The sequence below is a fragment of the Acipenser ruthenus genome, chromosome 54 (assembly GCF_902713425.1).
Source record: "Acipenser ruthenus chromosome 54, fAciRut3.2 maternal haplotype, whole genome shotgun sequence".
Classification (NCBI taxonomy): Eukaryota; Metazoa; Chordata; class Actinopteri; order Acipenseriformes; family Acipenseridae; genus Acipenser; species Acipenser ruthenus.
In genome coordinates, this window is record NC_081242.1 from 7461065 (window position 1) to 7487840 (window position 26776).

General features: G+C 42.3%; 1 pseudogene and 1 gene segment (V, D, J or C); both read right to left on the reverse strand.

The window, feature by feature from the left end:
• Positions 1–3482: 3482 nt before the first annotated feature.
• On the reverse strand, positions 3483–4071 carry LOC131723261 (Ig heavy chain V region 914-like). The segment is given in 2 exon segments: positions 3483–3811; positions 3976–4071. Coding segments are annotated over 2 exon segments (375 nt in total).
• A 3397-nt stretch (positions 4072–7468) lies between these two features.
• On the reverse strand, positions 7469–9552 carry LOC131723262 (immunoglobulin heavy variable 3-30-3-like; annotated as a pseudogene).
• Between the last annotated feature and the right edge of the window lie 17224 nt (positions 9553–26776).

The following is a 26776-nucleotide window of genomic DNA, read 5'->3' on the forward strand; positions in this document are numbered from 1 at the left end:
TCACAGTTCTATAACACAGCCTGTGTTCTTATTTAAGTGTGATCTAATAATAAATCCATCTATGTAATAATATATCCAATTGAAATAGATGTGAGCTGATCTATTACACTGTTGAGTGCACTAGTGTGGTTTGGTTTTATTTCTGTGCTTTTCAGTCAGAACTTCAGGTTAAGATTCTCGAGAGGGTTGAAGGCAGTGCAGGTGCCAGTGTTTTATACAACATAAAGCAATGCTGTTGAGACCACCAGTTAAGCACACAGTCTATATCTATGATGCAGTTATGAGAGGACCTCACACAGGCTTCATGAAGGGAAATATATTCTGCATCAAAATATTTATTAGACATAATCAGAGGGTGATTGAGAATCACAGGCAGAAGAAATGTCTTCTATATGTTTAAAGGTAAAGCAAATTGTGAAATTGTTGAGATACTTCTCATGGAATATTGTTTCAAAATTATGCAAGGCAACACAAATAATAGATTAAACAGCTGATGCGATCGAACGTTTCTCACTGATAATTTCCCCTTTCTCAGTCGAAACAGCAAGTTCCTCAGCATCTACAAAGCTGAGAGGGAACGCTGTTTGGAATGTGATGCTTTGGAATAACTGTAAGTCACCCTGGATAAGGGCGTCTGCTAAGAAATAAATAATAATAATGTAAGGACAGTACAGTATCAAGGACAGTACTGTGATCACAAAGCCATGCTTGATTCATTCCCAAGTGATCCCAGTATAATGAATCATTCCACTGTGGTTTCTCACTCAATACTATGGAATATGTTCCCTGGAATGAAAGTGCCATCCAGTCTTTCTTTCTCTTTATTTCTCATCAGTTCCTTTTGTTTCAATGCAATAGCTCAGTGTTGTGTTGGGATTCTCTGGGCTTGGGTTTCTTTCTGTATTATTTCTTTACAAGTTTCCCACGAGTGTAAAGGGGATCATGGGGGAGTCGGGTTCACAGCACTAAATATCAGTGCTACAGGAGTCTCTTCCTTCTATTCTTGTTAATCACATTTAATACAGTCTGATATGAGTTATTCAAGCTCATGTAGATGCCACAATACTAATTAGCATTCACAGTTCCCCTTTTTATCCACATTATAATATTGCTGTAGTTCTTGTACGAGTCCTGCATTGCACTTCCTCACTGTGAGCCTCGAGCACAGTAATACACGGCAGTGTCTTCAGTCTTCAGGCTGTTCATTTGTAAATACAGCATGCTGTTGGAATCGTCTCTGGAGATGGTGAATCTTCCCTGGACAGACTGGGCATAGTATGCACTACTACCATGCATATAACCCACCCATTCCAGACCCTTTCCAGGAGCTTGTCGAACCCAGTTCATGCCATAGCTGCTGAATGTGAATCCAGAGGCTTTACAGGACAGTTTATGGGACTCTCCAGGCTTTATAACTGCTGGTCCGGACTCAGTCAACACTACATCAGACCGGACACCTTGAGGAAAAAAGCAAACAACGTACAGTAACTACTGCTAAAACATCAAGTAATATACAGAATCAATGCAGGCTAATTTCCACAAGTGTCACATACTTACTTGATAGAGCTGTCATTATTATACAGAGAGCTGTTAAAATCCCCATTGTACTGCAGTATTGTGGTTATTGAAAGAAGAAACTGTTGTAACCAGCAGACAGGCTACCTCTCCTCCTGCTCCTATCTGCACTGCAGCAGAGTTAAATAGGAAGTGAAGCCCTGGACATTTGCATACGTTTCCCTGCATTATTTAAAGCAGCTTGTTTATATTGCTGACTCCCAGAAACACTGCACACTGGAATCCCTCTACAAGGACAGAGGGGCTGGAGAAATGTGTCAAAGAAATCTGATTACTCTCATCAACTGAAGCCATGTGTTTTATAATTGATCATTTCTCATTTCTAATCAGGACCTTGAGTATTTCAAGGAGGGATTTTCTCCTCTTTAATTCAGTCCCATGTGTCAGTTTAGACTCAGCCTAGACTGTGTATTGAGCACTAATAGAACAATCAGACCATTAGCACAGATTATTAGCAAACACCTGGGCCCTGATTGATTCCCACAGATCATTGTTTAAAGGGTAACTGGCACAGGCATCAGGCTTGAAATATACACCCCTTATTGATTTTAGGAAAGAAGCATTTTTCAATATTTCTTTTGAGAATTCACTAATAAACTGTTTTAATCCCATCTCCTTGATCCTGTATGTAAGAGATCTGGAGAAATGCGTTCAAAGCAGATATTCCGTGCATAAATCCATGCTGCACACATGCAGTCTTCCACACATCCATGCTGCAGTTAGCTGATTAGGTGGGGGAGTGTGAATCTGTTTTGCAGGGAAGCACAGCAGGCTGCTCTCACTGTTACTCTGGAGCTCAGTAATACCCAGCCTGCAGTGTTTTCAAACTGAACTTTGTTCTGTTCCAGTGCTGCCATTCTGAAGGAGACACTGCCATCTACTGTCAGGAGATGAGAACTGCAGTGTGGGGAGGTGCTGTAAATCCCACTTAGCAAACTCTCAAAAGCCTCCTACCATTTGCCAATAGGTTTTATTATGAGCTCAAGAAAAATAAACTGAATAAACATTGAAACAGGACAGATGCTGTATTTGGAACCCTTTAAGATCGTGGCATTCTGTCTCATTATAATACAGACCCTGCCATTGACTTGATGACAATGAGAAGCGCTGTGCATTTACAATGGGAAAGTTAGAAGAAACCAAGGGGTTATTTGCTAGGAAGAACCACAGCTGGGTTTGAATAAAGAATTGAACAGAACCAGAGAATTCACCTTGATTGGTTCATGCACTTGTGTACAGTATGGAGGGAACGCAGTGAGAACTACAGATAGGTGCTTGATGCAATCCAGGGTTATTCCTCAGTGCTGTAAACTGCAGTAAAACATCCAGCTGTGTCTTATCCCAGCAGATTACAAGTGCATCAAATCAGCCCCCAAGTCCTTGTGTTTGTGACGGAGTGTTTCTGTTGAGTCCCTGAACAATCCTGTCTCTACACAAACTAAAAGCATGTCAAACACAGCCCCAGTGTAGCTGCATGGGATCCATTTAGCATGGATTGCACTCTGCAAGATGGCAGGACACCACAGTGCATGCCAACACCTTGTTTCAGTATTGCTGCAGATTTTCTGAGTTCGTGTTGAAGATATGGATAAATAGTTCCTATCTCTATTGGCAGTGTGAGCAGAGCTCTTGAAACTGAGACTTGGTTGCAGTGAACAAACAAAGCAGAGACACATCAATGCAGATTTTCTATGCAGTCTGCTCTAGTAAATGCCTTTCATCTTAACTGAGCATTCAAGTGTCAGATCTTTCTCTAGATCCAGAGTAAATAACATGGAATTGCATTTAAATTGCATTGATGATGACCAAGAGAATGGTTCAGCTAACCGTATTGCTCCTCAGTGCAGTGTGCTGTAGAGCAGTCCACTGTGGGTAGAGTTTTTGTACGAGCAGAGCATTGAACTGACTCACTGTGCAGGAGCACAGTAATACACGGCAGTGTCTTCAGTCTTCAGGCTGTTCATTTGTAAATACAGCATGCTGTTGGAATTGTCTCTGGAGATGGTGAATCTTCCCTGGACAGACTGGGCATAGCTTGTACTACTACCACCAGAGGTAATGTAGCCAACCCATTCCAGCCCCTTCCCAGGAGCTTGTCGAATCCAGCTCATATCATAAGCAGTGATAGTATCCCCATCACTGTCTTGCCCAGATCCTTGACAGGACAGTTTCACTGAGTCTCCTGGCTTTCTAACCTCAGGATCAGACTGCTTCAACACAATGTCCGCCCAAACACCTGAAAGCAGAAAAGCACATCAAAACCCTTCACTGACCTCAAAGCAACACACAACGCTGTTCGAAATGGCTGCTGCAAAAGCCAGATATTATTCACAAGCCCATGACTTGGGTTTACAGTGTGTGTGTGTGAATGAGTGTAATTCAATCAGTCCAGGCTCCTACCTGCCAAGCAGTACAGTACGATGCAGAGCTGTGCAATGCCTCCCATGTCTTGTTCAGTAATGAGACTCTACACTGTGTGTCACTTCTATACCGTTGCCCGGGTCCCTGGCACTTGCCTTCTGAGTGCCTCTGCTCTGCATTAAATAGGAAGTGGGGGCTCTGAGTTTGCATACGGCTGGATAAATTCAGCAGGATACAGAGTTCACTGAACACAAGACAGGAACCCATGTTACAGTTTGCTTTCAGTTGCTTACAATAGAATAGACTGTGGATGTGTGAGAGAATGTTATTGTATTATTGGATTCTGCTATGAGAATATTCTTTGAAATGATATTAATAATACATCACGCTCCTGTTTTATTCACACTGCCAGGGTCGTTTGCAGTGATTGAAAAGCAGTGGGTTCACTGTGGATGATTCTGAGCTTGGTTCTGAATGAGGTCAAGACAACAGATAATATCACAATGCAACAGCTTCTGTGCTTTCATTGTATTTGATTCATTTTGATTGTGATGTACTTCTCTGGCAGATTTTCTTCATGAATTTGAGAAAAATACAAACTAACTAAAGTGTGTGTTGTTTTTGCAGTGTGTCCATCTAAAGCTGAGGGAACATGAAGCCACTTTGAGGCTTGGAGCTTGGTTTCAGGAGACTAGGTTTCAGGCCCCTGCACGGCACACCAGGAGAGACTTGGGGTTTGATTCAGCAAAGTTGCCTCAAACTAGGTCTCCTGGAACCAGTTTTCTAGCCACTGTCCCTGAAAAAGTGGCTTTGTGTTCCCTCAGCTTTAGCCAAAGAAAGGTGTTGCAGTGCCCTCTAGTGGCTCTTCCAGTTTAATACATATAAATATCACATAAACATATCTCCATCCCTGAATAGAGGCTCGACCCATCAGTGTGCTTCCAGTCTTGGAAGTCACTATTGCAGAATCCGATCTGTATGTGCCTTTACTTGTCTGTCCCAATACTTGTTGGAGGGAAGGGGAGCCTGGCCTGTGTTTGCTGTGGCTTCACTTCTCTCACTGTGAGTCTCGAGCACAGTAATACACGGCAGTGTCTTCAGTCTTCAGGCTGTTCATTTGCAGCTATGCTGTGGTGGAAGTATCCATGGAAACCAGTAGAATGACCTTATGTCGATGGACAGTATTGAAAATTGGTTATGTACAGTTCAGCAACCATTCCAGAGCTTTCCCAGGAGCTTGCCTGATCCAGTGTATCCAATAGCTGCTGCTTAATGTGATTCCAGAGACTTTACAAGACATCTTTACAGACTCCCCTGGCTTTCTCAGTTCAGAACCAGACTGGATCAAAACAATATCAGATCGGGCATCTGTAAACATTCACATTTCCTCTTAATATGTGTGTGTGTGTGTGTGTGTGTGTGTGTGTGTGTGTGTGTGTGTGTGTGTGTGTGTGTCAGTACCTGTGTGTGTGTGTGTGTGTGTGTGTGTGTGTGTGTGTGTGTGTGTGTGTGTGTGTGTGTGTGTGTGTGCGTAAATTTGAATCTCGATCTGCCCAACGGAAAAAAAATATCAATCCAAGATTCAATCCGAGATCGAGTCTGATCCAGACTGAATCTCAATCTGAGCAATCCACCCTCAAAGCGTGTTTATTTATTTCTAATACTGGACCCTGTCTTAATACTGTATCACATTCTGAATATGAATATAGCTGAGTTATTAATTGTAGGTAATACTTAGAATACCAGATACACATTTAGCATTAAAAAGCAATCCATGTGATTTCTTTACCAGTCGTTCATTATTTTGTGTATCAGCCTCCACACAAAGCCGAGCGCAGTGCGGTATACTGTAATGATGCTGCAGTCAGTCTGCCCGGACTGCACCTGAACCATCTTAAAAACACGAAGCCTCCAATAAGCTCATTTGTAAAAGTTAGTAAAGAATGGCGCTATATAATCTAAGGAAGCTGAATGTGAACTCCTAGCTGGAGCAACGAGAGAGGGAGAGAGGGGGCGGGGCAGAGAAGGAGGCGGAGACGCTGCTAGGCAACCGGCTCCTGAACATTCCACTCCGCTGAGCAGAGACCGTTAGGATTTAAAAATGCCAAAGTTCCGAGCGCCGTTAGTATGGGCTGCCAGAAATGAGGAGAAAATAAATACAGCTTTTTATAAATGTGTGCATTCAGATATCATTTAGAAATCTAGTTACAAGATTTAACAGTTAGCTAAATATTTAAATAAATCTTAAATCTCTTAGCTAGATTTAACATTTAGTTAAATATTTAACTGGCAACTAAATCTGGAGTTTGTATGCAAATGAGCTCTGCCTGCTTAGATAACGTATTTTTAAACTACATGTAAGTGTTTTATTCCATTGATATGGATTACCTGTAAATCAATCAAATATAAACAAGTAGCTAGGGTGACGTCACCAATACATTATGCAAATGAGCCCCATCGAAGGTTCGAACCTTCCTTCGGTGACGTGTTCCGAACCTTCGAAGGTCAAAATGTACCCCTCGCTACAGCCCTGCAATACACAGAACACTAAACGAGACCCAACAAACAAGACACACAAGACAAACACAATGTGCAGGACGACGCCATCGCCAGGATCCTTACAATACAGATCAACATGTAAACAAATTACTGTTCACCACATTATGTGTTTTTACATCGTCACAAAACGATATACAACTATATCCAATCATCACTGGTTACAAACAGGTTTTACAATGACAATATTTATGATCAATGGATTCTACCACCATGCATGAGCTTAGAGTTATAAATAACACTTGATACAGGATACGCAGGCTGCTTCAAACACATCGCATTTTCATTGGTCCTTATTTGTACAGCACCGTACTGCGTTCCTTAACTACTATAAAACTGGGATCTAACGTGTAGGTTAGTGATCATATAATCGTGCACAGCAGATCATCCGGTACATTTTAATACAGGCAGATCCTTTAAAGAATGAAAGAATCTTTACTGATGTGTTATAAAAATGCTTAAATATCAAACAACCAGGGGCGGTGGAACGAGGGGTGCGGCGAATGAAACCCCGCCCCTTTTGAATACGCAAGGAACTTCAAAGCGTCTTTGCTTAGCAACGGGCTCAACAACCACGAGTCTGTTCCCAGGGGAGAGCAGATTTCACCCCGGCAGAACAAGAAACAGAGATCTGAGATGTGGAACATTTTACGATTAAAGAAATGAAGTATAAAATGTAATTATGTCGCGGTTTTGCCGCCCCCTTCAATTTGCCGCCCTGTTCTGCCTATATGGTCACGCTGGCCCTGACTGCAGGTACAAGTAAAACACGACAGATAGAAGCTGACACTTGTTTGTGTTTTCTTTGAAATTGAGTGTGTGGTTTTCTAACAGACAAGAGTCTGAATCTCATGGTTGATCGACCACAACTCAACCATGAAAAAGAAAGCAGAACCTGTGAGTGATCAGTGCTGCAGTCTTGAAGAGAGGGGATTTTGTTCGGCTGCTTGGTTTGATTGCATCACTGTGGGTCTCGAGCACAGTAATACACGGCAGTGTCTTCAGTCTTCAGGCTGTTCATTTGTAAATACAGCATGCTGTTGGAATTGTCTCTGGAGATGGTGAATCTTCCCTGGACAGACGGCATAGTATGTACTACTACCATCATAGCTTATAAGAGACACCCATTCAATACCCTTTCCAGGAGCTTGTCGAACCCAGTTCATGGTGTAGCTGCTGAATGTGAATCCAGAGGCTTTACAAGACAGTTTATGGGACTCTCCAGGCTTTTTAACTGCGGGTCCGGACTCAGTCAACACTACATCAGACCGGACACCTTGAGGAAAAAAGCAAACAACGTACAGTAACTACTGCTAAAACATCAAGTAATATACAGAATCAATGCAGGCTAATTTCCAGAAGTGTCAGATACTTACTTGATAGAGCTGTCATTATTATACAGAGAGCTGTTAAAATCCCCATTGTACTGCAGTATTGTGGTTATTAAAAGAAGAAAGTGTTGTAACCAGCAGACAGGCTACCTCTCCTCCTGCTCCTATCTGCACTGCAGCAGAGTTAAATAGGAAGTGAAGCCCTGGACATTTGCATACGTTTCTCTGCATTATTTAAAGCAGCTTGTTTATATTGCTGACTCCCAGAAACACTGCACACTGGAATCCCTCGACTATGATAGAGGGGCTGGGGAAATCCACAACCTTGGAACAGTGTTGATCAGTGGCATTTTAAACACAAACATTATGTTCATATTTTGGAGAAAGAAAATAGAGTGAAAGAGAGGAGGAGATAGTAGGGTTTTTTGTTTGCTGTGTTTTTAACAATATCCAGCCGTAAACTGTTTCCAATAAACCCTAAATGCTTCTTGACTTCTCTGTGTCCTATGAAGCTGCTGAGGTGGTGAAGTGTGACTGTGTTTTGCAGGCAGAACAGCAGACTGATCTCTTTGTTCCTGTGAAGCTCAGTAATGCACATGTGTCAGATCTTTATACTGTTACAGTGCTGCCATTGTGTTGGAGACACTGCCATCTACTGTCAGGAAATGAGAACTGCTGCATGTAAAGCAATAGCACACAATGAGAAGGAAAGAGACAATGCACTGGTACAGCAGTCTTCAGATTGCAGGCTGTTCATTTGCAGCTACACCAGGGTGGAGGAGCATTCTCTGGAAATCCTGAGCAAACTAATACTAGAGTTACTAGAGCTTTGTATTGACTTTTTCATTGGAGAAACCCTTTGTTTTGGGGTAATGTTCCCCCAGCCTGAGTCTGTCCCAATACTTGCTAGGGAAGGGGTCTGACCTGTCTGTGTGAATTTACTGTTGGAGAGCGTCTCTTTGTGTGGGTCACTGTGTTGTTTTATTGTTTTGGGAGAAATGGGGAGGGACATTGTAATGAAGATAGTCAGTGCTTGTGTTTGAGTAAAGGCTTGAGCCACACGTAGGATATTCTAAACCACATTGTTATATTCTGTCTCTGTAACTGTAATGATGCCGTTGTGTGTTAACTGAAACAACACATGCACATGGGATGAATTCCCCATTGACATGAATGAGTGGATTCACACGAGTGGGTTTTTGTAAGGGCTCAGGCTTCACTTCTCTCACTGTGAGTCTCGAGCACAGTAATACACGGCAGTGTCTTCAGTCTTCAGGCTGTTCAGTTGCAGATATGCTGTGGTGGAAGTATCCGTGGAAACAGAAGAACGACCTTGGATCGAAGGGGAATATTGAATATCGGTGTTATCTCCTCTAATGTATGCCAACCATTCCAGAGCTTTCCCAGGAGCTTGTCTGATCCAGTGTATCCAATAGCTGCTGCTTAATGTGAATCCAGAGACTTTACAAGACATCTTTACAGACTCCCCTGGCTTTCTCAGTTCAGAACCAGACTGGCTCAAATCAATATCACATCGGGCATCTGTAAGGAAAGAATAACATTTAAAGAAAATTCAAAGCAAATTTCAAAATCTGCACAAACAGCCCCAGAGCAGTGATTAAGAAGCTGAAATCCTCACATGACAAAAGAGCGAATGCTATACAAGAAGTGTATAAAAGCCCCATGGCTCTCGTCTCCAGTGACCTGCAGTGATGATGCTAAATGATCCCCTGTGCGTCGGGTGAAGCACAACAAAGAGTTGGTCTTCCTCTCTGTGCTTCAGCGGCTTTTTAAAGAAAGCACAACCCTGTCACTTTGCATATATTGTATTAACTGCTTTTAATATGCAAGTGTCTGCAGCGACGCAGCAGTGACCCCTAGTGGTCCGTTTGCATATGAGTCTGTCTGTGGTGAAGCTGCACGGTCCCTCACATGTGATACCCATGGGATTCCTGTAGAGCTCACAGTACAGTGTGTAATTAATGCAGACAGGGAGTCAAATGGGAAGAATGGTAAAGGTTGGTCTCAGAGGCTTCAACACAGTGTTTACATGGCTTTCTGTGAGAAGATAGCCCTTCAAACCTTCTATCTACTGTGTGTATATACAGTGCCCTCCATAAGTATTGGGACAGTGAAGTCAAAATTGCTATTTTTGCTGTACACTCAAGCAGTATGAAAATATGATTAAAAGATGAATATGAGGCAAAAGGAGAATGTCACCTTTTGTTTCTGTCTGTTTCAACACATATATGTTTTACCAACTAAGAATAACAGCACTTTCAGAGTTCCATCCCCCCATTTTATGTGAGCATAAGTATTGGGACAATTCAACTCAAAGCAAATATAAGAAGTATAAATGCTAGTATTTAGTCGCAAATCCCTTGCATGCAATAACAGCAGTGAGTCTGCGACCCATTGACATCACCAAACTCTTGGTATCGTCCATTGAGATGCTTTGCCAAGCCGTTACTGCAGCCATTTTCAGCTGTTGCTTGTTTTGGGGAGTTTCTGACTTCAGTCTCCTCTTCAGCAAGTGAAATGCATGTTCAATTGGATTTGAATCAGAAGATTGACTTGGCCAGTCTAAAACTTTCCACTTTTTTCCCCCTGATGAACTCCTTGGTTGCGTTGGCAGTGTGTTTTGGGTGATTGTCCTGTTGCACTGTGAAGCACCGCCCAATGAGTCTGGTGGCATTTTCATGTACATTGGTAGCCAAGATGCTTCTGTACACTTCTGAAGTCATTCTGCTGCTGCCATCATTCATTACATCATCAATAAAGATGAGTGAGCCCGTTCCAAAGGCAGCCATGCATGCCCATGCCATGACACCACCATGCTTCACAGATGAGGTGGTATGCTTTGGATCATCTGCAGTAACTTTTTTTCTCCACACTTTTGCCTTCCCATCACTTTCATAAAGGTTAATTTTCGTCTCATCTGTCCATAAAACTCTGTTCCAAAACTCTACTGGCTCATCGCTGTACTTTTGAGCAAATTCTAATCTGGCCTTTCTGTTTTTGGTGCTGATCGGAGGTTTGCATCTTGCAGTGTAGCCTTTGTAATTCTGGTGCCGAAGTCTTCTGCGAGCAGTAGATTGTGACACTTTCACCCCAGCTTTCTGGAGGTTGTTGGTGATTTCACTGACACTTATTTTAGGGTTGTTTTTCACAGCTCTGGTCATTTTTCTGTCATCAACTGCTGTTGTTTTCCTTGGCCGATTGCGGAAGACACCAGTGGTTTCTTTCTTTTTCAGGACATTCCAAACTGTTGATTTGGCTATGCCCAACTTTTGTGCTATGGTTCTAATTGAGTTCCTCTTTTCATTTAGCATCCAAATCGCTTGCTTTTCTTTCATAGACAGCTCCCTAGTCTTCATGTTGGATTATGCCTACTGACACCAAACACAGACTCCAAAAGGCAATAGCAAAGGATAGAACTGAGACTACACATTCACAGCTCTTTTATGTGTGAACAATCAATGCAACAAGAACCACCAGATTGCATTTCTCAGTTCTGCACATCATTGTTGTAACTGTAATGCAGAATAAAAAAGAAAAAAAAATGAACCAACGAGATAGTAAAATGTAATTCAATACAAGGGGGCGGGGCTTGGAACTTTGAGATGTTCCATCGATCAGTTCATCTGAGCTTCAGAACGACCCTCTGATCTTCCAGTCCTGTGTCCTTTAAGCCCCACACAATATCACATTGTGGTAAGAGTCTTCCCAAAACCTTCAGTGCAAGAAGAATGAGTCAATTCTAATAGCAGCGCAAATACCAGCACTAGTTAGTTAAAGCTAGCTGTGTTATTTATCAAGGAATCTGCCATGAATTAATACCACAACAATGCATTTGTCATACAGTGCTGAGATCTAGAGAAGGGTGGGATCTGGTATAGATCTAGAGAAGGGTGGGTTCTGATATAGATCTAGAGAAGGGTGGGTTCTGGTATAAATCTTGAGAAGGGTGTGTTCTGGTATAGGTTCTGGTTTAGATATAGAGAAGGGTTGGTTCACTTGTTGATCGCTTCAAAATAAATACAGCAGTGACATTTGAATTCAATATTAGGGTAAGTATCAAAGCTGAACAGCGTCTCTCTCTATTTTATTTTCATGAATCACATTTATCAGAGTGTGAATTCATCAGGAGCATGCAGAGACCAGAATACCAGTTACCAGTCACACTTCCTCTTTCTATGCACATGTATCTAATGGAATAGTTTTTGTACGAGTCCTGCATTGCACTTCCTCACTGTGGGTCTCGAGCACAGTAATACACGGCAGTGTCTTCAGTCTTCAGGCTGTTCATTTGTAAATATAGCATGCTGTTGGAATTGTCTCTGGAGATGGTGAATCTTCCCTGAACAGACGGGGCATAGGATGCGGTGCTATAAATATAAGCCACCCATTCCAGACCCTTTCCAGGAGCTTGTCGAACCCAGCCCATTCCATAGCTGCTGAATGTGAATCCAGAGGCTTTACAGGACAGTTTATGGGACTCTCCAGGCTTTACAACTGCTGGTCCGGACTCAGTCAACACTACATCAGACCGGACACCTTGAGGAAAAAAGCAAACAACGTACAGTAACTACTGCTAAAACATCAAGTAATATACAGAATCAGTGCAGGCTAATTTCCACAAGTGTCAGATACTTACTTGATAGAGCTGTCATTATTATACAGAGAGCTGTTAAAATCCCCATTGTACTGCAGTATTGTGGTTATTGAAAGAAGAAAGTGTTGTAACCAGCAGACAGGCTACCTCTCCTCCTGCTCCTATCTGCACTGCAGCAGAGTTAAATAGGAAGTGAAGCCCTGGACATTTGCATACGTTTCTCTGCATTATTTAAAGCAGCTTGTTTATATTGCTGACTCCCAGAAACACTGCACACTGGAATCCCTCGACTATGATAGAGGGGCTGGAGAAATGTGTCAAACAAATCTGATTACTCTCAACAACTCAAGTCATGTGTTTTATAATTGATCATTTCTCATTTCTAATCAGGACCTTGAGTATTTCAAGGAGGGATTTTCTCCTCTTTAATTCAGTCCCATGTGTCAGTTTAGACTCAGCCTACACTGTGTATTGAGCACTAATAGAACAATCAGCCCATTAGCACAGATTATTAGCAAACACCTGGGCCCTGATTGATTCACACAGATCATTGTTTAAAGGGTAACTGGCACAGGCATCAGGCTTGAAATATACACCCCTTATTGATTTTAGGAAATAAACTTTTTTCAATATTTCTTTTGAGAATTCACAAGTAAACTGTTTTAATCCCATCTCCTTGATCCTGCATGTAAGAGATCTGGAGAAATGCGTTCAAAGCAGATATTCCGTGCATAAATCCATGCTGCACACATGCAGTCTTCCACACATCCAGGCTGCAGTGAGCTGATTAGGTGGGGGAGTGTGAATCTGTTTTGCAGGGAAGCACAGCAGGCTGCTCTCACTGTTACTCTGGAGCTCAGTAATACACAGCCTGCAGTGTTTACACATTGAACTCTGTTCTGTTACAGTGCTGCCATTCTGAGGGAGACACTGCCATCTACTGTCAGGAGATGTGAACTGTAGTGTGTTGATGTGCTGTAAATCACACTTAGCAAACTCTCAAAAGCCTCCTAGCATTTGCCAATAGGTTTTATTATGAGCTCAAGAAAAATGAACTGAATAAACATTGAAACAGGACAGATGTTTGATTTGTAACCCTTTATTCATTCTCTCAGTCCTTGTTCAAAGTCTTCTTGTTTTTTAAACCTGTCTCTTGTCTTGCTTGATGTGGAGCACATGAGGGGATTCATCTCTTCAGTCAATCGCTGGCTATTCGAAATCACAGTGATATATTCACTCTGTGTTACTTTAATGATGCCGTTATGTATTTACTGACACAGCAGATGTGATGAATTCCACATTGACATGAATGGGCAGATTCAGACTGGTGGGCTCCCACACTTTTTACCTGCTGGTTCAGACTCTTCCAACTGGACATCTGTGAGAAGGACATGGTTTGAAATGCCCTGTGCTCTTGTGCAATGCTGAGGAAGTCATTCCTAATACAATCATTAGAAGAAGCGATCACAGTGCAGATGAGAAGCATGCGCTGAAGAGCTCCATTTCTAACAGCTGAAATGATTATTAGATTGTGGTGATGCTGATAATCCCTGTGTCAGTGCAGTGTGATCACTGGAGAATGAAGCCCTGTGAGTCTGCATGAACCTCCTCAGTGCAGTGTGATCACTGGAGAATGAAGCCCTGTGAGTCTGCATGAACCTCCTCAGTGCAGTGTGATCACTGGAGAATGAAGCCCTGTGAGTCTGCATGAACCTCCTCAGTGCAGTGTGATCACTGGAGAATGAAGCCCTGTGAGTCTGCATGAACCTCCTCAGTGCAGTGTGATCACTGGAGAATGAAGCCCTGTGAGTCTGCATGAACCTCAGTGCAGTGTGATCACTGGAGAATGAAGCCCTGTGAGTCTGCATGAACCTCCTCAGTGCAGTGTGATCACTGGAGAATGAAGCCCTGTGAGTCTGCATGAATCTCCTCCAGGGATGTGGACAGCTGTTTAGAACAATGCTTCTAGACTGGACTGCAGAGAGACTTTCACTTACAGGGCACACATTCCATTGAAGTGACAACATAGACATGTGGTAACTGCAGTGGAATTAATGGAATTAGAAGGGCATTGTTTCAGCATTACACTAAGTATGCTTTCCTTCTAGTTCCTCAGTGATTACTACAGAATAACATGTGCCCTGGAACTGAAAAAGTGAGCCAATCCTTCCACAAGTAATGGAGCTGATCCTGAACTCAATACCAGCATTGTGACTGAGACACACAGTAATGGAGCTGATCCTGAACTCAATACCAGCATTGTGACTGAGACACACAGTAATGGAGCTGATCCTGAACTCAATCCCAGCATTGTGACTGAGACACACAGTAATGGAGCTGATCCTGAACTCAATCCCAGCATTGTGACTGAGACACACAGTAATGGAGCTGATCCTGAACTCAATCCCAGCATTGTGACTGAGACACACAGTAATGGAGCTGATCCTAGACACAATACCAGCATTGTGACTGAGACACACAGGCCTATGTTCTGTGACTAGACTCAATAATATCAGGGGCTCTCTTTATGTTCATTCTCATGAACACATTTAATAAAGTTTGTTGCACTTTATGAAGTTCATGTAGAGACCAGAATACCAGTTACCAGTCACACTTCCTCTTTCTATGCACATGTATCTAATGGAATAGTTTTTGTACGAGTCCTGCATTGCACTTCCTCACTGTGGGGGTCGTCGTGCACAGTAATACACGGCAGTGTCTTCAGTCTTCAGGCTGTTCATCTCTATAAAGGCAGTGTTGCTGGATTCAGACTTGCTGACTGTGAACCGGCCCTGGATTGACTGTGCATAATATGTGTCTGAATTATAGCAGATATCTGCCAGCCACTCCAGTGCTTTCCCGACTGGCTGCCGAATCCAAGCTGTGCATAACCAGCTACTGCTGTCAGTCAAAGAGTATCCAGAGATTTTACAAGACAGCTTGAGAGATTCTCCTGGCTTTCTGACTTCAGGACTGGACTGGGTTATAACATCAGCACAGCCTGCATCTGAAAATAACAAACACACACAAGTATTTACAATAATGCAAATGATAATAATGATTACAATCATTGTTTTTCATAGTATATTGTGAAAAGCTTACATTGCAAACCCAAGCAGAGCAGCAACACATGTCTCAGTAAACGCATTGTGTGAAGGCTTGTCTTCAGCTGTATCAGGTGTGTATGTCTCCACTGACTGCTGTATGAGAGCTGGCTTCTGCTATTTATACTGAGAGCAGCTGCTAGCAGCTTTGCATAGAGGCTTTGTGTGCAGTCTATTCAAATAGATGCTGCTGAGGCTTTTCATATAAAACACCAAGCTCTCTTTTCAATGATCAAAGGGCAACATTTGTGTACGAGGGTAGGAACATAGGAACGTATTGAAGTCTATGTGAATAAGTAGTTCATCTTTTAGTAAGTCCCAGTATAGCAGAAGCACACACTCCCACTGTGTCACTGCTTCCACTGCGCTGGGAGTTTTCATGTGCGGGTGGCGATTCATTAACAGACACACAGATAGGAGGGGATTTGAACACATTGAGTTTGTGTGTCATTTTTGCTTTTGTTTAAATGGAGTTCGCGTCTATTTTATCAGGGAAGAGAGGTGAGGATTCTTCTTCACATGGAATACAATCCTTCACAGTAAACAGGGAGTTGATGCATTGGGCATGTTTCATTATAAAGCAGGCAGGGGGCTATTCTGTGTTATCCAAGGAAAGAATGAAGCAGATATATACTGATACTAGCAGGTCAGCTGGGACATTTGAATTGCCCAGTGTGAGGGTCTCATCCCAGCTGAGTCCCTTGTAATAGTTTACAGCAGTATTGCTGCACAGTATCTCTGCAGGTTTCCCATGCGTTTCCCATGTTACAACATGTCCCAGCCAAACTGTCAGGAGTATTTGTGAAACCCAACTCAATTAAACCAGATTTAGTTGCATCTTTTTGGTCGGCACATCTCTCAGTTGGATTGGCCCCAATGCCAAGTGTAAGCATTTGAAAGCATTAGATTGAGCAGAAAGACAGTCCTCATTAAAATCACCCCAAAGTAACAATTCACTGGTGTCTCTAGAGGCTGAGAATCTGGAGATGATGTCATGAATGCCAGATTCTAGAACAGATGGTGACCTCTAGAACCTACTGTCAGCAAAGGTCGTGTATGCAGCAAGTACAAGTGGAAAGCAATGATTTCATAACCCTTTACAACAGAGTCTAGGAGCTGAACTTCAGCTTGGAAACGGTTTGCTTGTTGCTCTTCACTCCTCCTGATCAGTGAGTGGATTATAGCAACGAGGAGACAGGAAGTGTTCTCCCTGACGTGAAGCAGCACAGGGAGTGCGCTCGGGTGCACAGAAACAACACATTAAACATGAACTCAACACTCCTTCTGTACCAGAAGCCACTCCTCGTGATGCAGCACAGGAAGAGGAACTATTAGTAGTAGTAGTAGCATCAATAAGTAACACACCAATGATGGAAAGCAGGAAGGATGTTCATCATTACAGTGGACATGTTACATCAAGGCCTTGTTAGTTGCCTCTCTTTTTGTGGAAGATTTATCTTTGTTCTCTGGTTTTAAATAATCATTGTCTAACCCTAACACTGTTTTAAACATTATACCAGCCATTTAGTGTATTTAATAACTGTTTTTATTTATTTTATTTTATTTTTTTTAAATGTTTAACCCTTTTCTTTGGAACCAGTTACGAAATCTGAATTGTCAGATTGTTTTCCAAATGGTTTCATGTGGGTACATTCGGCATTAACATTTTCGAAAATCCAGTATTGCCATATATCCTTGCGGCCAAATAATATAGAACAGGCAAGGATAGCCCTCCTAGTTTAGAGTGAGAATCTCCTTTTTTATTCTGGGCTAGGAAGCTTCCATAGACAATCTACCCAACAGTGAGATTGGCAGCATTTTACAATTGAGCGTGTTCAATCATTAATTCTAATTATTATACAGATTATTGGTAGCCTAAAACTTAATATAATATAATTATTTATATGCAAATTAACATTTTCCCATCCAAATAACAGTATGATTTGTCATGGACCCAGGCTCCCCAATTAATATCTTCATCATTTTAGGGGTAAAATGGACTGCACTGACACTGTAAATGAGTAAAAATCCCCAGGGGCTTGGACCCTAGACCCCACTGGGGTAGCCTGATCCCAGACCCCTGCGTAGGAGAATATGCACTGTTGGTCCACATTGCGTGCCCTAGAGTCCACTCACTATATTTTCTGTAGGAGTCTAACCCTGTATCAGATGATATAAAAGGTTCTTATAACTATAACAGTTTTACAACTAAATTACAAAGACAAGTCTGCGCTCATGAACTGCAGCTGTGTATTTTTTATTTGTAATACAACGGTAATTTTTAGGGGTGCGGCATATGAAACCCCACCCCTTTTGAATACGCAAGGAACTTCAAAGCGTCCTTTGCTTAGCAACGGGATCAACAGCCATGAGCCTGTTCCCAGGGGAGAGCAGATTTCACCCCGGCATGATCACCCCCCCCCCCCCCAGATTTAGGACTACACCCCTACTCATGATATGGATCCATAACATCAGCAATAAGTTTTGCTGAACAAGAACCAGTGATCTGAGATGTTGAACATTTTACGATTAAAGGAATGTGAAGTATAACATGTAATTATGTTGCGTTTTTGCCGCCCCCTTCAATTTGCCGCCCTGTTCTGCCTATATGGTCACGCTGGCCCTGACTGCAGGTACAAGTAAAACACGACAGATAGAAGCTGCCACTTGTTTGTGTTTTCTTTGAAATTGAGGGTGTGGTTTTCTAACAAACAAGAGTCTGAATCTCATGTTTGATCTACCACAACTCAACCATGAAAAAGAAAGCAGAACCTGTAAGTGATCAGTGCTGCAGTCCTGAAGAGAGGGGATTTTGTACGGCTGCTTGGTTTGATTGCATCACTGTGGGTCTCGAGCACAGTAATACACGGCAGTGTCTTCAGTCTTCAGGCTGTTCATTTGTAAATACAGCATGCTGTTGGAATCGTCTCTGGAGATGGTGAATCTTCCCTGAACAGACGGGGCATAGTTTATAGGGCTATTGTATGTACCAATAAGAGCCACCCATTCCAGACCCTTTCCAGGAGCTTGTCGAACCCAGTGCATGTAGGCGCTGCTGAATGTGAATCCAGAGCCTTTACAGGACAGTTTATGGGACTCTCCAGGCTTTACAACTGCTGGTCCGGACTCAGTCAACACTACTTCAGACCGGACACCTTGAGGAAAAAAAGCAAACAACGTACAGTAACTACTGCTAAAACATCAAGTAATATACAGAATCAATGCAGGCTAATTTCCACAAGTGTCAGATACTTACTTGATAGAGCTGTCATTATTAAACAGAGAGCTGTTAAAATCCCCATTGTACTGCAGTATTGTGGTTATTGAAAGAAGAAAGTGTTGTAACCAGCAGACAGGCTACCTCTCCTCCTGCTCCTATCTGCACTGCAGCAGAGTTAAATAGGAAGTGAAGCCCTGGACATTTGCATACGTTTCTCTGCATTATTTAAAGCAGCTTGTTTATATTGCTGACTCCCAGAAACACTGCACACTGGAATCCCTCGACTATGATAGAGGGGCTGGGGAAATCCACAACCTTGGAACAGTGTTGATCAGTGGCATTTTAATCACAAACATTATGTTCATATTTTGGAGAAAGGAAATAGAGCGAAAGAGAGGGGAAGATAGTTGGGTTTTTTGTTTGCTGTATTTTTAACAATATCCAGCCGTAAACTGTTTCCAATAAACCCTAAATGCTTCTTGACTTCTCTGTGTCCTATGAAGCTGCTGAGGTGGTGACGTGTGACTGTGTTTTGCAGGCAGAACAGCAGACTGATCTCTCTGTTCCTGTGAAGCTCAGTAATGCACGTGTCAGATCTTTATACTGTTACAGTGCTGCCATTCTGAGGGAGACACTGCCATCTACTGTCAGGAAATGAGAACTGCTGCATGTAAAGCAGTAGCACACAATGAGAAGGAAAGAGACAATGCACTGGTACAGCAGTCTTCAGATTGCAGGCTGTTCATTTGCAGCTACACCAGGGTGGAGGAGCAGTCTCTGGAAATCCTGAGCAAACTGATACTAGAGTTACTAGAGCTTTGTATTGACATTTTCATTGCAGAAACCCATTGTTTTGGGGTAATGTACCCCCAGCCCGAGTCTGTCCCAATACTTGCTAGGGAAGGGATCTGACCTGTCTGTGTGAATTTACTGTTGGAGAGCGTCTCTCTGTGTGGGTCACTGTGTTGTTTTATTGTATTGGTAGAAATGGGGAGGGTCATTGTAATGAAGATAGTCAGGTCTCGTGTTTGAGTAAAGGCTTGAGCCACACGTAGGATATTCTAAACCACATTGTAAATGTTACATTTGCCGTTATTGTACTTTTAGTAACTTGTTACCTCTGTCGCCCTGGATAAGGGTGTCTGCCAAATACATGAATAGTAATAATAACAAATCTGAACGCAACACTTCATGTCAGATTCAGGGTGCTTTTAGTTTACTGATAGTGTCTGAATGCATAGATAATATGATTCTTCATAAGAAATGAAGTCAGAGACGGCTCAAAGACTCACCCATGATCTGATGCGTATCAGTCTTCACTAGCGTTTACGATAAAGTAGAAAAATAGATTGCAGAACGGCATCGATAGTAATACAAGGTGGTGACCTGCGCAAAATAATAATAATAATAATAATAATAATAATAATAATAATAATAATAATAATAATAATAATGTTGCGCTTTAAAATATATATTTTTTCAAGTTAATAAACTCAATTGAGATTGCAGTAAGTTGGATATATATATATATATATAGCTGTGTAACAATAAAATAATTTTGTTGAAAATATCAGTTCAGCTATAATTGTCCAGCTGTCTGATAGCTGGAGATGTCCCGGGCTTCAAACAAGCCCTGTTTTGTAATGGGACCGCCCATCTCTAGGATGTCCAATAGGAATGCAGGGGCGGGGTCGCGTCTGGCGTGATTGACATTCGGGGACTTCCATCGCGTCACCTCGCTTGCACTGACCAGAAGTGAGCGATCAACAGACACAGCACTCAGCTGGACAGGGGACAGGCAGAGACAAAATAAAGTGAAACTGCGCTGTTTGCCTTTCAATTTTAACATGTATTCCTTGTCTGATGTAAAATTAATTAATTAATTAATTTAAAAAAGCCTTTTATCTTAATCCTTTAATGCATACGGCTGCCCATTAGTTCATAAAATTGCAGTGACGTACTGGATCGTCATGGAATTATTTTAAACAACCCGCCTCTTAAATCTAACACGCGTGTTCAACACGTGCAGTCTGCATTGTATGAGTGACATTCCCATTAATCCAATCACACCTCACACAGGTAGTAAAATAACCAATCAAATAGCACACAGGATTCGTTTTCTCAGTTGTGACGTGCACACGTCGTTTTGATTAGGATGGCGAAGTGAAGGCTTGTTTAAAGTATTTATTTTACTTTGTGTAAAATTTAAAATCGCTAGCAAAAAACTAGTTCGAGTTGTCACGGACAGTCTTATAAAAGATTATTATAACACGCAGCGTCACTATGACACGCTGCACAAAAGCAACGTATTTTGAGTTAAACTGGAAATGAAAGAAGCTATCGAGTTAACGAAAGGTTTTTCTGTAAAGTGCTGTGGATTCTATGAACAACCGCAGGAAAGGGCATGTTTAACTTCAAGAAGCCATGGAACGTGCAGAATTTGAATTGCCTTGGAAGGTAAAGTAACTGGGATTGTAGATTACATTTGAGATATTGAGTTTGTGTCATTGTTCTGTGAAAGCTGCTTCTAGTTATACCTGCCTATTTCTGTACTGTACAATACATGAAGTAATTTGATTAATTCAATGAACCCGTGCCTGCATACTTATTGATGACTAGGAATCGTGCAGAGGGGGGAATGTGTTTTGAGAAGTATTTGAGTATATTGGCCTACATACAATTTATATAGATATTTTCACGTACATTACGATGTATATGTGTGTATATATACGGTGCTGCTCAGCAAGTGAACAGTCTTAACTTCAACGGCTCTTTCTGCCAGATTTCCGTTTTAAGAAATTTTCAGAGCGGGGTGCCTCATTTAAATTCATTATCAAGCATTCCAAAACAAATCACATATTCACTGTTTTTACCACAGTGTGGCTCAATCACTGTGCGCCATAATATGCTCACTACTGCGCGCGATAAAGAATGAAATTGCAATAGTAAATACGGAAATGATGAACATGCACAGTATTGCAATTATCGTGCATCATAAAGTTTAGCGCCCTTTCATAAATGAGGCCCAACTAGAAGGAAAGAGACAATGCACTGGTACAGCAGTCTTCAGATTGCAGGCTGTTCATTTGCAGCTACACCAGGGTGGAGGAGCAGTCTCTGGAAATCCTGAGCAAACTAATACTAGAGTTACTAGAGCTTTGTATTGACTGAAAAAGCTTAAAACAAGACAAACAAGCCCTGCCCCTGCTTAGCAAATTGTATTTTGGTTAGCTGCTAAAATATAGAAGATCAGACTCCTTGACAACTCAATATCTCAGCATCCCTGAACAGAGAATTGTCCATCAATGTGGTGCCATTGCAGTAGGGAGGACCATGAAAAAGTGTTTGAGCTTTTAGCTGAGATGTTTTGTGTAATGAATAAAGTTCTAATTTAAACCTGGTGGTGGGGAGGGAGGGGGGGAGGGGGGGTGGTGTAACAATCTCAGCATGGCCACTTTTACAGTTTGTATTTTCCTGTAGAAAGTGTGGTCTGTTGTTTTAACAGACAGTTTGAATCTCATGGTTGATCTAGCACAACTCAACCATGAAAAAGAAAGCAGAACCTGTGAGTGATCAGTGCTGCAGTCCTGAAGAGAGGGGATTTTGTACGGCTGCTTAGTTTGATTGCATCACTGTGGGTCTGTAGCACAGTAATACACAGCAGTGTCTTCAGTCTTCAGGCTGTTCATTTGTAAATACAGCATGCTGTTGGAATCGTCTCTGGAGATGGTGAATCTTCCCTGAACAGACGGGGCATAGTTTATAGGGCTATTGTATGTACCAATAAGAGCCACCCATTCCAGACCCTTTCCAGGAGCTTGCCGAACCCAGCCCATAGCATAGTATTCGAATGTGAATCCAGAGGCTTTACAGGACAGTTTATGGGACTCTCCAGGCTTTACAACTGCTGGTCCGGACTCAGTCAACACTACATCAGACCGGACACCTTGAGGAAAAAAGCAAACAACGTACAGTAACTACTGCTAAAACATCAAGTAATATACAGAATCAATGCAGGCTAATTTCCACAAGTGTCAGATACTTACTTGATAGAGCTGTCATTATTATACAGAGAGCTGTTAAAATCCCCATTGTACTGCAGTATTGTGGTTATTGAAAGAAGAAAGTGTTGTAACCAGCAGACAGGCTACCTCTCCTCCTGCTCCTATCTGCACTGCAGCAGAGTTAAATAGGAAGTGAAGCCCTGGACATTTGCATACGTTTCTCTGCATTATTTAAAGCAGCTTGTTTATATTGCGGACTCCCAGAAACACTGCACACTGGAATCCCTCGACTATGATAGAGGGGCTGGGGAAATCCACAACCTTGGAACAGTGTTGATCAGTGGCATTTTAAACACAAACATTATGTTCATATTTTTTGAGAAAGAAAATAGAGCGAAAGAGAGGGGGAGATAGTTGGGTTTTTTGTTTGCTGTATTTTTAACAATATCCAGCTGTAAACTGTTTCCAATAAACCCTAAATGCTTCTTGACTTCTCTGTGTGCTATGAAGCTGCTGAGGTGGTGACGTGTGACTGTGTTTTGCAGGCAGAACTGCAGACTGATCTCTCTGTTGCTGTGAAGCTCAGTAATGCACATGTGTCAGATCTTTATACTGTTACAGTGCTGCCATTCTGTAGGAGACACTGCCATCTAGTGTCAGGACATGAGAACTGCTGCATGTAAAGCAATAGCACACAATGAGAAGGAGAGAGACAATGCACTGGTACAGCAGTCTTCAGATTGCAGGCTGTTCATTTGCAGCTACACCAGGGTGGAGGAGCAGTCTCTGGAAATCCTGAGCAAACAAATACTAGAGTTACTAGAGCTTTGTATTGTTGGGCCCGTGATCATGACAGAACCGGACCCTCAAAAGCCTCATACTGTTCACAAAATCATATTTTTGAATACTGTACTGTAGCAGGTAATAAGCAGGACAGTGTAAAGAATGCAGTTATCAGATACAGTGATTATTTATATTGGTAGTAAAGTATTTATTTTCGCTCTGAATAAACGTGACTGAAAGAGCTTTAAAAAGGCTTCAGAGTGTGTGAATGAAGCCTCAATGGTACATTTTTTGGTTTCTGTCTCCACTGTCCCGATGGGCTGGTACTGCAGCAGAGAATCCTGGGTACATTTCCACTGCATGGCCATTGCCAGGGCATGAGTTGGAAGGAGACCTTGAAACTGGTCTCGCGAGAATAGAAACAAGTGCAAAGATTTTCTGGACCCCGGTGCAAGACTGTCACGTGGACCTCCCACCCCCCCCCCAACAACAAAAAAACACAACCAAAGACAACATTTTGAAAATAAATCCATCAGCAGCAAAACCTGAATCGGTCAAAAACGTATTTTTGATTTTCCAGCCAAACATATTCTAGCGTTGTTTTAATATATCTGTGAACAAGACAGCGATCAATCAAGTGACAGTATATCCAAACATTTCAATAAATCAATTACGTAACAAGATGAATCAATGTGGTTAATGACTCGATTTAGTTAATATTGAAGCATATTCATAGCTTCAAATTAGTCACAAAACGTGTTAATCACAGACATCGAGTGGATTTTTAAATTCATATTATCAAGTACAAAACAAAAGTATGAAAACGTTTCAATAAAATAACACACGTCTGCATCTCAAAACTTAGCTCAAAGTACAAATGCGAATTCAACTCATACCGGGGAGCAAAAACATCATTCTACAAACACACTGAACAAATTCATATCCCAAAAGCAGGTCATTTTGTTAATTGAATTTTTAGCATGCGTTAGTTAAGGCGGAATTTCGTGAGGCGGACACGCTCGGACACGTTCAGCTTGTTCGATGTGGAAATGGAACAGGTTTCAGCCTTTTCGAGAAATCATTTAGTTCCATCTCTCTTCTAGCATCACGGCTGACAGCGATTTGGGGACGCTGTTTGTAAATTGTGAAGGTTTTTTTCAGACAGAAAGTTCCAGGCAGTAGTTATATCATATGTAATAAACGATAACATTAAAATTATGGTCAAATATCTATCTCTCTCTCTATGCATGCAGTACAGACCATCGTAAATCGAGGCTGTTTATTGTATTGTAATGACTCGTGCCCTCGGAGGAGAAAACACAAGACAGACGCGATGCCAGGGTGCAGGAATAACCATTTTATTGGTAAAATGAACACAGTCCTTGTTCGGGCCAAGACCACGCCACAAAATCAATGAAACCCAAACTCCTTCCTTCACTCCCTCTCCCCCCCTGTGCCTCTCCCCCAGGCTCCTTCCTCTTCCAGTCTCTCACAGGGCGTCTCTCCCCAGGGCTGCGCGGCTAGGCTCGGCTCCGTTCCGCGCCTCCATCCCCTCATCCCTCCATCCCTCCATCCCTCATCCCTCCATCTCTCTTTCATTCCGTTGGTCCCGCCCACTTCACCCAGACTGACCAACCGGGTCTATCCCTGCTCCTCTCCCATTCTATGGGGCGTGGTTTACTTTTGTGATTTTGTTCTGTAGTTTAATTGATTACATGTTAAATAAAACATCTAAATGATGTGTGTTTTTTTTTTAATTGCCTCAATCCAACAAAAAGTAAATGCAGGTGATGCCAGACGTGTTCCCCTCGCTGTGTCTGCGTGTTTTCCCCGTGTTCCCCTCGCTGTGTCTGCGTGTTTTCCCCGTGTTCCCCTCGCTGTGTCTGCGTGTTTTCCCCGTGTTCCCCTCGCTGTGTCTGCGTGTTTTCCCCGTGTTCCCCTCGCTGTGTCTGCGTGTTTTCCCCGTGTTCCCCTCGCTGTGTCTGCGTGTTTTCCCCGTGTTCCCCTCGCTGTGTCTGCGTGTTTTCCCCGTGTTTGGCCGGGTGCAGACCGGGCTGTTCGGCAGGACGGCGGATCGGTTTCTCCAGATCAGGTTGTTCAGTTCTGTTCCGTCTCACGAATTACAGCAACAGAGAAATTACGTCACTTTAACACTGACCTATTGGCAGAGCGGTTGCTGCGTCCCGCCTCCAAATAGACAAGCTGTGAGCTGTGATTTGCGGATTTGAGTTGTGATTGACAGTCCTCCAATACTACCTTGGTTCGGTTTGTTTTCTGATCGCAGTAGATTAGACCAGGGGCTCCCAAACTGGGGGCGAAGCTTCAGGGGGTCCGCAGCAAATATGTCAAATTATATAACAAAAGAAAATGATGTGTGAAATATTTAAAAGCAAATCTTAAAAGTTAAATAAACAAATCTTAAAACTCATGCAAATAAAAAAAAAACACGAATGCGGTTTGATGCATGTTTGTTTGTTTGTTTTTTATTCAATTTTCTAAGTGTAAACTTAAATGAAAATAACAAACACTATTTTCAGTTGTTAAATTTCTGAAAACGGTAAAATAATGACGTCGAGTACACGTCACGTGTCAAGTTTAGTGGTTCTAGCTCGTCGGGAAATAGGTCCAAAATGGCAGTTCGCTATTGGGTTCGCTATTCACTGCAGCGTCGCTATCGGTGCCACAGCAATGCATAGCAAGCTGGAAACCCCAATAACAAGATGGTGAGGAAGTCGGCAGTGTGAATATCCCGGGCGGAACTCCATTCCATGGTGATGTGCGCTGAGGCAAACCCGAAAAGACAACCCTAGATCAAGGGCAATATATTATATATGTTTCTATATGATTATCCGAGATGTGGCTCTACTTTTTTGTGATTGGGCGCTGCAGATAGTGAGGAGTTTACTGGTGCCCTCAAATTCCTGTGCATTCAGCCAATAGGAAAGCTCGTGATTCGTGCAGGCAGACAGGGAGCCTTCCCATTGGCTGTCTGGTGTGGAAACAGCGGTACGAGCTGCCAGGGGGGCTGCGCGGTCTGCAGCCTCAGTGACAGGCAAGTTACCAGATGAGATAGACTGGACTTAGTAAGAGGGGAGCCGCGCATCATTTCCACAATGTAGGGTTATTTCTGTGACCAATAATTGTAAACTTAAGAAAAATCAAGTGTTCCTAATATTTGCACCATATATTTTTTTTTTTTTACTGTTCGCTTTATAGATATCTGCTCA